At 44.7% G+C, this 12,017-nt stretch overlaps 1 protein-coding gene across 5 annotated transcripts in view; it reads left to right on the forward strand.

The window, feature by feature from the left end:
* Positions 1–12,017, forward strand: part of bcar3 (BCAR3 adaptor protein, NSP family member) — a 184,146-nt gene that overhangs the window by 139,031 nt on the left and 33,098 nt on the right. Inside the window, exon 1 of one of the 5 annotated variants that reach the window (XM_072574645.1) lies at positions 2,837–3,124. The exons of the other annotated variants lie outside the window; for them this stretch is intronic. Within the exon in view, the coding sequence (XP_072430746.1) occupies positions 3,044–3,124 (81 nt within the window). The 5' untranslated portion in view covers positions 2,837–3,043. Of the gene's footprint in view, positions 1–2,836; positions 3,125–12,017 lie in introns of those variants that run through there. 5 annotated transcript variants of the gene reach the window in all.

Raw genomic sequence — 12,017 nt, forward strand, 5'->3', positions numbered from 1 at the left:
TCCTACATGGATGTCTTGCAGTTGAGATAACTCCGACCAGTGGAGAGTTTGCCTCCAGTGTCCACTGGTTCCAGATTTGCTAGGGCTCCTTGATCTTCCAGCACCATTAATCCAGAATCTGGCTTCCAGCATCTGCGGTCATTGTTTTTACCTAGGGCTCCTTGATGCCACACTCAGTCAAATGGTGCCTTGATGTCAAGGACTGTCATTCTCACCTAACCTCTGGAATTCAGCCCTTTTGTCCATGTCCGAACCAAGGCTGTAATGAGGTCAGGAGCTGAGTGGCTCTCACGGAACCTAAACTGGACATCACTGAGCAGGTTATTGCTAAGCAGCTGCTGCTTGATAGCACTGTCGGTGACACCTTCCATTACTTTATGGATAATCTAGAGGAGACCAATGGGGCAGTAATTGATTGGGTTGGATTTGACCTGCTTTTTATGTTTAGGACACATCTAGACAATTTTCTACATTGTCGGGTAGATGCCACTGTTGTACCTGTACTGGAACAACTTGGCTAGGGGTGTGACGATTTTGGTTCAACTTGTCCAAATCAGTATGATCTAAACTAATAGATCAATGTTTATTTTATAGAACCTTCCACATTCACAGAATTCCCCAAAGGGATTTCACAGTGGATGAATTACTTTTAAAATGTAACCATTGTTGTCATGTAGGCAAACGGCAGCCAATTTCTACATGGCAAGATCCCATAAACTGTAATGAGAGAGTGACTGGTTCTTTTCCTCTAATAATGTTGATCGAAGGGTCACCATTTGCCAAGCAAAACGCTCTTACCTTGCACCAAAAAAACGCTCTTACCTTTCACATGCACTCAGACAGGCAATGAGGAACTCATCCAGAAGGTATTATATGTGACAATGCAGTACTTGTCAACCTGGTGTATGTGCTCCACTGAGCTTAACCCATTTTCAGGACAACAAGAGGCAGAGTCTATAGCTGGCGGCAGGTCGGTTTAAGTAAGACATCAGGAAGAAGCTTTTCAAGCAGAGAGTGATTGGTTGGACAGTGGAAAAAAAATCAGTTCAGCATCAGAAAGACAATGCATGGATGTTTTATTGTTTTCTGGATAATTGAATGCACTTTGAGATGTATATATCCCAGTGCAGCAGTTTGCCTGTCAGTCCCAGTAAGTGCACAATTGGAGGGAAAATAATCAGTAACCCTTGATTATTGTAACACACTCATTCACATTAACCAGAAACTGAACTGGACTAGTCATATAAACAATGTGGTTGCAAGAGCAAGTCAGAGGCTAAGAGTCTTGCAGCAAATAATTCACCACCTGACTCCCCAAAGCCTAGCCACCATCGATAAGGCACAAGTCAGGAGTATGATGGAACACTCCTCACTTACCTGGTTGGGTGCAGCTCTGATAACATTGAAGAAATTTGACACCATCCAGGATAAAGCAGCCTGCTTGTTTGGCACCACATCCACAAACATCCACTCCCACCTGCACCGAAGCTTAGCAGCAGCAATGTGTACCATCCACAAGATGCCGTGCAGAAATTCACCAAGACATTTTAGATAGTGCCTTCCAAATCAACGATCACTTCCAACTAGAAGGACAAGGGCAGCAGATAGACAGGAATACTACCCCCCTGCAAGTTCCCCTCCAAGCCTTTCACCATCCTGACTTGGAAAGATATTGCCGTTCACTCAATGTTACTGGGTCAAAATCCTGGAACTCCCTCCCTAACTACATTGTGAAGGTGACTCCAGCACATGAACTGCAGCTCACCCTGACTTTCTCGAGGGTTACTGGGAATGGGGCAACACATGCCAGCCAGCCAGCCAGCCGTGCCCACATCCAATCAATGAATAAATGAAACAAAAACCTCAGGAGCTCTGGTCCCTTGTGGACAGTGGCTTATTACTTCACAGATTGACAGATTAATACAGTGCAGTAGAAGGCTATTCAGCCTGTCTTATCCTCCCTGGCTCTCTGAAGGAACAACTCACCTAGTGCTATTCTCCCTGCTTTCTGTCCATAACCTGCACATTCTTCCTTTTCAGAAAACAGTCTCTATTTGGGTGTTATCAGTAAACCTGTCTCCAGCACACTCAGAGAGAGTACATTCCAGACCTTCATTACTAGTTATGTGTTTTTTTTTCTCTTTCATATCCTCTGCTTCTCTTGCTAATTATTTTAAATATATGCCCCATTTTTAAAATCTAAGTTTCCATGAGCATGTTGTGTAATTGGAGATGGGCTGATACCCATTCTTCCGCACCCCGGGATCCTAAAGTTCCCGTTTTGGTAATTAGTCTAAAGAAAATGTAGAGTTTTGACGGGTTTTAATTGATCTTAACAGTCATCATTTTCAGGAGAGTTTGTTCTGTTTACAGCTTTTAAAACAAGGGTCGAGTTTTAATACTTTTATTCCTATGATTCATTCAAACACGTACAGTTGGCAATTAGCCGGGAGTCACATTTCATTAACGGGACGATGCTCTGGGTAAGGCGTGATCTGCATTTTTCAGATGAGTAAAATGATTCAGAACGCAGGTCCACGGCTATTCCCACTCAACTTTCGGTTCTCAGCTGGCGACGGGACTGGCTTCTCTCAACAGGCCCCAGAGCACTGTCCCTCAGGGAGATTAATAAGAGGGGTACAGCCATGGTGATCCAGGTAAGGTGCATCCTAACTCCCCCAGGACAGAGGGAGGGAGTGCTGGCGAGCTGACGTCTTGCTCTGAGTTTCCAGCGGCTCTGCAAAGGGGGCTGTCTGTCTCCAGTGAGTGGAGAGCGCTATTTGTTTGTCAGTCCAGCTCTCTCTCTCTCTCCATACATGGCCAGTGCGGGACCCCACAGGCTGACTCCCTGAGCTCTCAGCGAGCAGCGAGCGCTTAAGGAGAGAGCTCTGCTCATTACGGGGAGCTGTCAGTTCGCGACCCAGTGATGGACTTACTGTGAAATCCTCTGTGGTGTTTTAACCCGGTGTCCTGGCAACCGTCTTTTCCGCCGTGTGCATTTTTGTTTTTCCCAAACAAAAATAGCGGACATCAGACCGTCAAAATGTCAGAGAGATGCAGTGTTTTAAGAGCTCTCTCGGCAGCCCTGTGCTGTTTCTATCGGAGCTCCTACATTGGAGTCAAGGTATGTACATTACATTTCTACAGGTCAAACAGACCGGGCTATTCCTGATGAAACTTGACAAAAAAAAACATATATTTGTACCAGCACAAGGTTTACAGATCCCACGCTTCACGTTTCTGGAATAACAGCTGAGACATCACCATTGTGTGAATACAGGTTTTATGAATGAAGTTATGGTCTGTGTAAAGTTTTAAATTTCCTTCTAACCCGGTGCTCCCCCTGAAGGAGGCTCTATTCAAATGTACCTGTGAGGTCGAATTTTGTTAAGTGTGTGACATTAGACTCACGGAGTTTGGTTCAGCTGTACGGTAGGAAGCAATGTGCTCTTCCTTAGTTTGGCAGCAGGCTTTAATACTTAAAATAACTCGAGAGGTTGTCATGGGAACTTTCCATTTAGCTGTGAGCCAGTTCCTGTGCCTTGAGGGTATTATTAGTGTTGGATCGGGGTCTGGGCCCAGCCAACCGTCTTGCTAAGGAATGAACTAAAAATAACCCCCGCACCACATGTAAACTTTAAAAGATACACACTCAATCGTTTAAAAATAAAGATGTTTTTTTTTCTGGTCGAAAGCTGAACGGCATTGGTCTATCTTCCAACGGAACCCTGTGATTCATGGGCAATAATCCTTGAGACTCGTGTCTTGTCGGTGCAACTCGGGAGTTTCCAGGTTGGGAGCTGGATATTGTTTGGAGGAGGGAGCAGCACAGCTCCTGAAGAGAGTCCCAAGGCCGGCTGTGATTTGGGCAGGAGACACGCTACCTCTGCAAGCGGCGCCTAACGCAAGCTGGGAAACTGCTCCCCAGTTTCTCCCCCTCCCTCAGACCCCGAGAGGATGTTGTCCAAAGGGGTCCACTCCTACAGGCAGGGGGAATGAATGTGCCTCACGTCCCGTCCTTGACTCACCCCACAGCCGGGGGCTGTTCGTTCTCTGTTGATGTGAATCACCTTCATCTCTCAAAAAACCGAACAGAGCCACAGCGCATAAAAATAATAACCACCCCCCGCCCTCACACTTTGAAAATCCCAGTTGAGCTGAATTCCAAAAACAAAACCCGAGGTGTGTTATGTCAGTCCGAGAGAGTCTGTGTGGGAAGCCGCTCTCTGTCTTTCATCTGGGGTTTTCTGAACCGTTCCCAGCCGCACAAAGAAAATATCGCGATCAGAAGAATTTTCTTTCGCGTTGGGGATTTGCGGTTTGAAAGCTCTGCGCGAGTGGAAGAAATGAAGGAAAGTTCCAGCACAGTTTTAGTCTGGAGGGGCCGGAAGGGAGAGACCCAGATAAACTGTTTTAAGGTTTCGATATAAACTCTCATAATGACACAGGACCAGGGTGGAAACAGAGATTGTCCGATAGACAGCTTCATGGAGGATGTGCACTTTCCCAGATAGCTTTGTTGAACTGAAACACATACATTACTTCATAATGAGGTCAATATTGGAACAAAAGCATTTCTGGCTAAAATGATGAGTAATTAACTCCACTGTGAATAATGTTTTTAAATTATTATGAGCGACAGTATCCAAGGGTGTGCTGTTTGAATTTTATTATTTCAGGGCAACACCAGTATTTATTGCCCTTCTCTTACTGCCCCGAGAAGGTGAGTTGAACTGCCTTCGCAAATGTCCATGTTGTGTAGGTATTACCCAGTGCTGTTAGGGAGGGAGTTTTAGGATCTTGACGCAATGACAGTAAAGGGACAATGATATAGTTCCAAGGTTTTGAGTTTAGGAGTGAACTTCTGGGTGATAGAGCTATTGAGTTTTGAATGTGCAGCAAATTAAGCTTTGACCATTTGCTTGAGGGCATTGATGCTACAGTGGTGGAGGGTGAGAATATTTAAGGTGGCTGATGAAGTGAGCTGCTTTAGTTTGGATGGTGTTGATTTTTTTTTGAGTGTATTTGGAGCTGCTCTCCTCTGGGCAAATGAAGAGTACTCCGGTCCATTCCTGATTTGTGACCTGTACATCATTGCCATACTTCGGGTAGTCACGAGATAAGTCACTTACTGGCAAGTTTTCCAGTGTCTGACCTGCTGCAGTGGCCACAGTATTTATCCCACTGGCCCAGTTCATTTTCTGGTCAATGGTAGCCTCTGGGTATTGAGAGTGGAGGATTCAGTGATGGTAAGCCATTGAATGTCAAGGGGCAATGGTTGGATTTTTCCTTTGCCTGGTACATCTGTGCTGTGAATGACACTTGTTGTTTATGAGAATTGAAAAATGTGATGCTGGAAAAGCACAGCAGGTCAGACAGTGTCCGGGAGCAGGACAGTTGATGTTTCAGGCATAAGCCCTTCCTCTGATCTCCCTCACTTTCTCCTATTTATTATTTATCAGCCCAAGCCTCAATGTTGTTCAGGTCTTGCTGAATGTGGACATGTCTATGAGGAGCTATGAATGGTGCTGAACATTATGCAGTCATCAGTGAGTATCCTTATTTCTGACCTTCTGTTGGAGGAGAAATTCTTGGTGAAGCAGCCGAAGATGGTTAGGTCGAGGACTTGAGGAGCTCCTGCAGAGATGTTCTTGAGGCTGAGATGATTGATCTCCAACAACCACAGACAGCACCAACTGTGCCAAGTGTGACTCCAGCCAGTGGAGAGTCTTACCCTGGTTCCTCCTGACTTGCTCAGGTATTTCTATTATATCACGCCTCAGCTTCCTCTTTTCCTCTCCCCCTTCCCCCCCACCACCACCACCCCCCTCTACCCCAACTATATAACTTTCCTTTCAGCTTAACTTCTGGTATTATCCTTGTTAGAATCATTTTCAGGGTGCTACTAGGTTTTCCTAAACCCTTGTGCATTATTGTACCCTTTTAGAGAATTCATTCCCCGGTCCTGCCAACAGGAATTCCAGTGGCTCTTTCACCATGCACATCTTCATTGCTTTCCATTTCACTGCTGGTGTTCCACAAGGTGTTTGCTGAAACTTGCTTTCTCAGCCGTGTTTCAAATTGTGAACCCATTCCTTCTCTATCTTTTAGCTTTGCTTGTTACATTCTCTGTCACCATGTCTTCCCCCCACTCCAGTTTGACACATCATTGTTCTGCCATTTACACATTCCGATCACTTAATCTGAACTATCAAAATCCCCCTGCACTTCACCCCTCTCCCCGGCTCCCCCCACCCCCCCATTGCATAAATGCTGCCCCCTCCATACTTCTCTTCAGCTCTGATGAAGAGCCATCTAGACTTAAAACTTGCGGTTTCAAATAAACCTGTTGGACTATAACCTGGTGTAATATTTGACATAGCCATGATCTTAATGAATGGCGGAGCAGGCTCGATGGGCCAAATGGTCAGCTCCTGCTTCTATTACTATGAAACGTTAGCTCGCTCTCTTTTCATGGATACTGCCTGACCCACTGTGTTCTCCAGCATTTTTTTGGTTTTCGGTTCTTTATCCAGTCGATTCTCTGGATTTCTGTTTGTCCAACTTCCCTTTAAACTTTGATCCTCTGCAATTCTCTTCATATTCTGTTTAATCTTTGATACTTCTTGTTGTGTTCAAAGATCTTTATAAAGACGTTTGCCCACAATACTTTACATTAGGCATATTGCTATCAGTGACTCATTGTACATGAAGGCAACCCTTGGTAACAGGGACACCGGAGTCTTTTGTATCCCCCTTTAAATCCTTAACACACTGTCTGTTCCTTTCATAAAATACTCTGGGAAGTTCTTTCACATGAAGAACACTTGATAGATGGGGTGTTACTTTGTTGGTTTTGAGCCATCAGCTTCTGATTCTGTTTAATACCTGTATAAACATAGTCTCTGTCCCTGATGTGTTACATAACATTGGAAGTCCTAGATTACCTTGAACAATAACATAGAACCTGGCAATTTGATTCAAGCAGTCCATTTATGCTCCACTCAAGGTTCCTTGTATCTTCTGTCATCGTTTGGGGCGGCGCGGTGGCTCAGTGGTTAGCACTGCTGCCTCATAGCACCAGGGACCCAGGTTCGATTCCAGCCTCGGGCGACTGTCTGTGTGGAGTTTGCACATTCTCCCCGTGTCTGCATGGGTTTCCTCCCACAATCCAAAGATGTGCAGGTGAATTGGCCATGTTAAATTGACCATAGTGTTAGGTGCATTAGTCAGAGGGGAATGGGTCTGGGTGAGTTATTCTTCAGAGGGTTGGTGTGGACTGGTTGGGCCAAAGAGCCTGTTTCCACACTGTAGGTAATCTAATCTAACCATAACTCTCTACTGTATACCCCAGTCCTTCATATATGTTTCCACAGTGCTGTCAAACAGGAGATCCAAGATAGTGGCCCAGTGATGATGAAGGAATGCAAAATATTTCTGAGTCAGCACGGTGCATGAGTTGCAGGGGAATGTTAGACTGTAAGATGTAGAAAACGGAGGAGACCATTCAGCCTGTTGAGTCTGCTCTGCCATTCAGTGAGATCATGGCTGAGCTGATAATCCTCAATCTACTTTCCTTAAACCCCTTCCTGATCAAAAATCTGTCTGTCTGAGCCTTGAATATAAGACAGTAAAATGTAAGGCAATGTGCCTTATTCTAGGAGAAAGTGAGGACTGGAGATCAGAGCTGCAAATGTGTTGCTGGAAAAGCGCAGCAGGTCAGGCAGCATCCAAGGAGCAGGAGAATCGACGTTTCGGGCATAAGCCCTTCTTCAGGAAGGGCTCATGCCCGAAACTTCGATTCTCCTGCTCCTTGGATGCTGCCTGACCTGCTGCGCTTTTCCAGCAACACATTTTCAGCAATGTGCCTTATTCGGTGAGTTGCTGCACTGATTTCTGCAGCAACTGCATATTGCAGCCACAGAAGCACTGGTCCTGGTAATGGTGGATGTTGAAATGATGGGTGAGCCTCTGATCAAGTGGAGCAGGTACAACATGAATGGGTGAGAATGTTGGGAGTTAAAATAACAGATCAGATAACCACACAGCCTGGTGAAGGGGAGGCACTCCAACTCTCTGAAGCTGAGGCCTGGGTATATTTTATCACACCTGTGTTTGTAGATGGAGAAAACAGTCATTACAGGCAGCTGAATCTCCTTGAAAAACAGCATGTAGTAGGGCAACTGACTGCATATTTTTATTGTTATAGTCAGGGACAGAAGTAGTTTGCTCAGATTTCTAACAGCTGGAGCATTTTAATTCACTTTGATTCCCACGTTACCCACCCTTTTGATTCAAACAGCAGACTACAGTATTTTAACCTTGTTTTCAGTCACTGAATCAGACTCCCAGGTGAGAGTTAGGGGTGGATCCAGTGGAATTAAATGTAGAAATCTTTACATTCATCCAAAGTCACAATGTCACACTATCAAGATCTACCCCTCAGGCTATTAATCCAGACGAAGGTTATTCAGCTGGTAGTGCAAGGGAGATAAAAGTAGGGAAGTCTTGCTACAACTGTAGCAAGGTCACAGTGAGACCACGTAGAGTCATAGAAATGAACAGCATGGAAACAACTCATCCATGTTGACCAGATATCCCAACGCAATCTAGTCCCACCTGACAGCACCCGGCCCATATCCCTCCAAACCCTTCCTATTCATATACCCATTCAAATGCCTTTTAAATGTTGCAATTGTACCAGCCTCCACCACTTCCTCTGGCAGCTCATTCCACACACGTACCACACTCTGCGTGAAAACGTTGCCCCTTAGGTCTCTTTTATATCTTTCCCTTCTCACCCTAAACCTATGCCCTCTAATTCTGGATTACCCAATCCCAGGGAAAGGACCTTGTCTATTTACCCCATCTGTGCCCCTCATGATTTTATAAACCTCTATAAGGTCATCCCTCAGCCTCCAACGTTCCAGAGAAATCAGCCCTAGCCTATTCAATCTCTCCCTATAGCTCAAATCCTCCAACCCTGGCAACATAGAACAATACAATGCAGAACAGGCCCTTTGCCCCTTGATGTTGAGCCAACCTGTGAACTAATCTAAGCCCATCTCCCTACACTATCCCATCATCATCCATATGCTTATCAAAGGACTGTTTAAATGCCCCTAATGTGGCTGAGTTAACTACATTGGTAGGCAGGACATTTTGTAACATCCTTGTAAATCTTTTCTGAACCCTTTCAAGTTTCACAACATCCCTCCGATAGGAAGGAGACCAGAATTGCATGCAATATTTCAAAAGTGGCTGAACCAATGTCCTGTACAGTCGCAACATGACCTCCCAACTCTTGTACTCAATACTCTGACCAATGAAGGAAAGCACACCACACACCTTCTTCACTATACTATCTACCTGAGAATCTACTTTCAATGAGCTATGAACCTGCATTCCAAGGTCTCTTTGTTTAGCAACACTCCCTAGAACCTTACCATTAAGTGTATAAGTCCTGCCAAGATTTGCCTTCCCAAAATGCAGCACTTCGCATTTATCTAAATTAAACTCCATCTGCCACTTCTCAGCCCCTTGGCCCATTTGGTCCAGATCCTGTTGTAATCAGAGGTAACCTTCTTCACTGTCCACTACACCTCCAATTCTGGTGTCATCTGCAAACTTACTAACTATACCTCTTATGCTCACAAACAAACCATTTATGTAAATGATGAAAAGTAGTGGACCCAGCACCGATCCTTGTGGCACTCCACTGGTCACAGGCCTCCAGTCTGAAAAACAACCCTCTACCACCTCCCTCTGTCTCCTACCTTTGAGCTAGTTCTGTATCTCCCTGCATTCCATGAGATCTAACCTTGCTCACCAGTCTCCCATGGGGAACCTTGTTGAATGCCTTACTGAAGTCCATACAGATCACATCTACTGTTCTGCCCTCATCAATCCTCTTTGTTACTTACAGTCATAAAGTCATATGGATGTACAGCATAGAAACAGACCCTTTGTTTCTACTTGTCCATGCTGACCAGATATCCCAACCTAATCTAGTCCCGTTTAACAGCACTTGGCCCATATCCCTCTAAATCCTTCCTATTCATATACCCATTCGGATGCCTTTTAAATAATGCAATGATACCAGCCTCCACCACTTCCTCTGGCAGCTCATTCCACACAAACACCACCCTCTGCGTGAAAAAGCTGCCCCTCATGTCGCTTTTATATCTTGCCCCTCTCACCCTAAACCTATGCCCTCTAGTTCTGGGCTCCCCATCCCAGGGAAATGACTTTGCCTATTTATCCTATCCATGCTCCTCATGATTTTATAAACCTCCATGAGGTCACCCTTCAGTCTTCAATGTTCCAGGGAAAACAGTCCCAAGCCTATTCAGCTTCTCCCTAATACTCAAATCCTCCAAACCTGGCAACATCCTTGTAAATCTTTTAAGAACCCTTTCATGTGGATTAATAGTCCAGGAGAAGAAAGTGAGTACTGCAGATATTGGAGATCTTCTTCAAAAAACTCAATCAAGTTTGTGAGCCATGTTGACTATCCCTAATCAGTCCTTGCCTTTCCAAATACATGTACATCCTGTCCCTCAGGATTCCCTCCAACAGCTTGCCCACCATTGAGGTCAGGCTCACCAGTCTATAGTTCCCTGGCTTGTCCTTATCACCTTTCTTAAATAATGGTGCCACGTTAGCCAACCTCCAGTCTCTGAAGTAATGTGTACAGTTCGGAACCCCTTACTTGGGGAGTGAGACCCTTGCATTGGCAGCAGTTCAGAGAAGGTTCTCTTGGATAATTCCTGGGGTGAATGGGTTGTCATATAAGGAAAGGTTGACCCTAAACTAGTGCAAGTCAGGCAGCATCCAAGGAGCAGGAGAATCGACGTTTCGGGCATAAGCCCTTCTTCAGGAAAGAAGGGCTCATGCCCTTTCCTGAAGAAGGGCTCATGCCCGAAATGTCGATTCTCCTGTTCCTTGGATGCTGCCTGACCTGCTGCGCTTTTCCAGCAACACACTTTCAGCTCTGATCTCCAGCATCTACAGTCCTCACTTTCTCCTAAACTAGTACAGTTTGGAAGAATGAGAGGTGATCTGATTGAAACAATTAAGGTTCTGAAGAGGGCTGACTGGGTAGTTACTGGAGGAATGTTTCTGAATCTAGAAATGAGGGGACCAGTTTAAAAACAAGGGATGAAAACAGAAATGCTGAAAAATAAACTAGACTCGAAAAGTTAGCTCGCTCTCTCTCCATGGATGCTGCCTGACCTGCTGTGATTTACAGCAATTTCTGCTTTCAGTGCAGATTCCAGCATCAACAGTAATTTGCTCCTTCAGGGATCTCCCATTTAAGACAAATATGAGGAGAAACATCTCAGAGGGTCATTAGTCTTTGTAATGCTCCTTCATAGAGAATCGTGGAAGCTGGATGATTGAAAATGTTCAAGGCTGAATTACTCAGATGTAGACAGATAAGGGAGTCAAGCATTTTGGGGAATGGAAGGAAAGTAGAGTTATGATCATATTACATCAGCCATAGTGTTATCAAATGAGGAATGAACTCAATGGGCTAAATGGCTTACTCCTCCACCTACCTCTCTAGATCTTACAACCACATTTCCAAGAACACCAGGGTTAGACACAGCAATGTGGGATGTGTTACATCAAGTGAAGTAAATTTTAAAAATTATTTTCAAAACAGTTTGAATTGAGAAATGCCACACAATAAATTAATAAGGTAGAGAGTGTGATGAGTCTGTGACTTGTGGAGAAAAATACCAGCACAGATTTGATGGCTTGAATGGCCTGTTTCTCTTGTAACACTCTAATTCTCCATGCAATATATTAATAAGTATTCATTTGTTGTAGGGAGTGATGGGTCTGCCATAAATAGATAAAGGAATTTGATTGCTCCTTTTATACTCCACAACCACCTGATGAAGGAGCAGTGCTCCGAAAGCTAGTGCTTCCAAATAAACCTGTTGGACTATAACCTGGTGTTGTGTGATTTTTAACTGATTGCTCTTAGACACTGATCTTTGATGTTTACC

This window comes from Chiloscyllium punctatum, chromosome 7 (genome assembly GCF_047496795.1).
Source record: "Chiloscyllium punctatum isolate Juve2018m chromosome 7, sChiPun1.3, whole genome shotgun sequence".
Classification (NCBI taxonomy): Eukaryota; Metazoa; Chordata; class Chondrichthyes; order Orectolobiformes; family Hemiscylliidae; genus Chiloscyllium; species Chiloscyllium punctatum.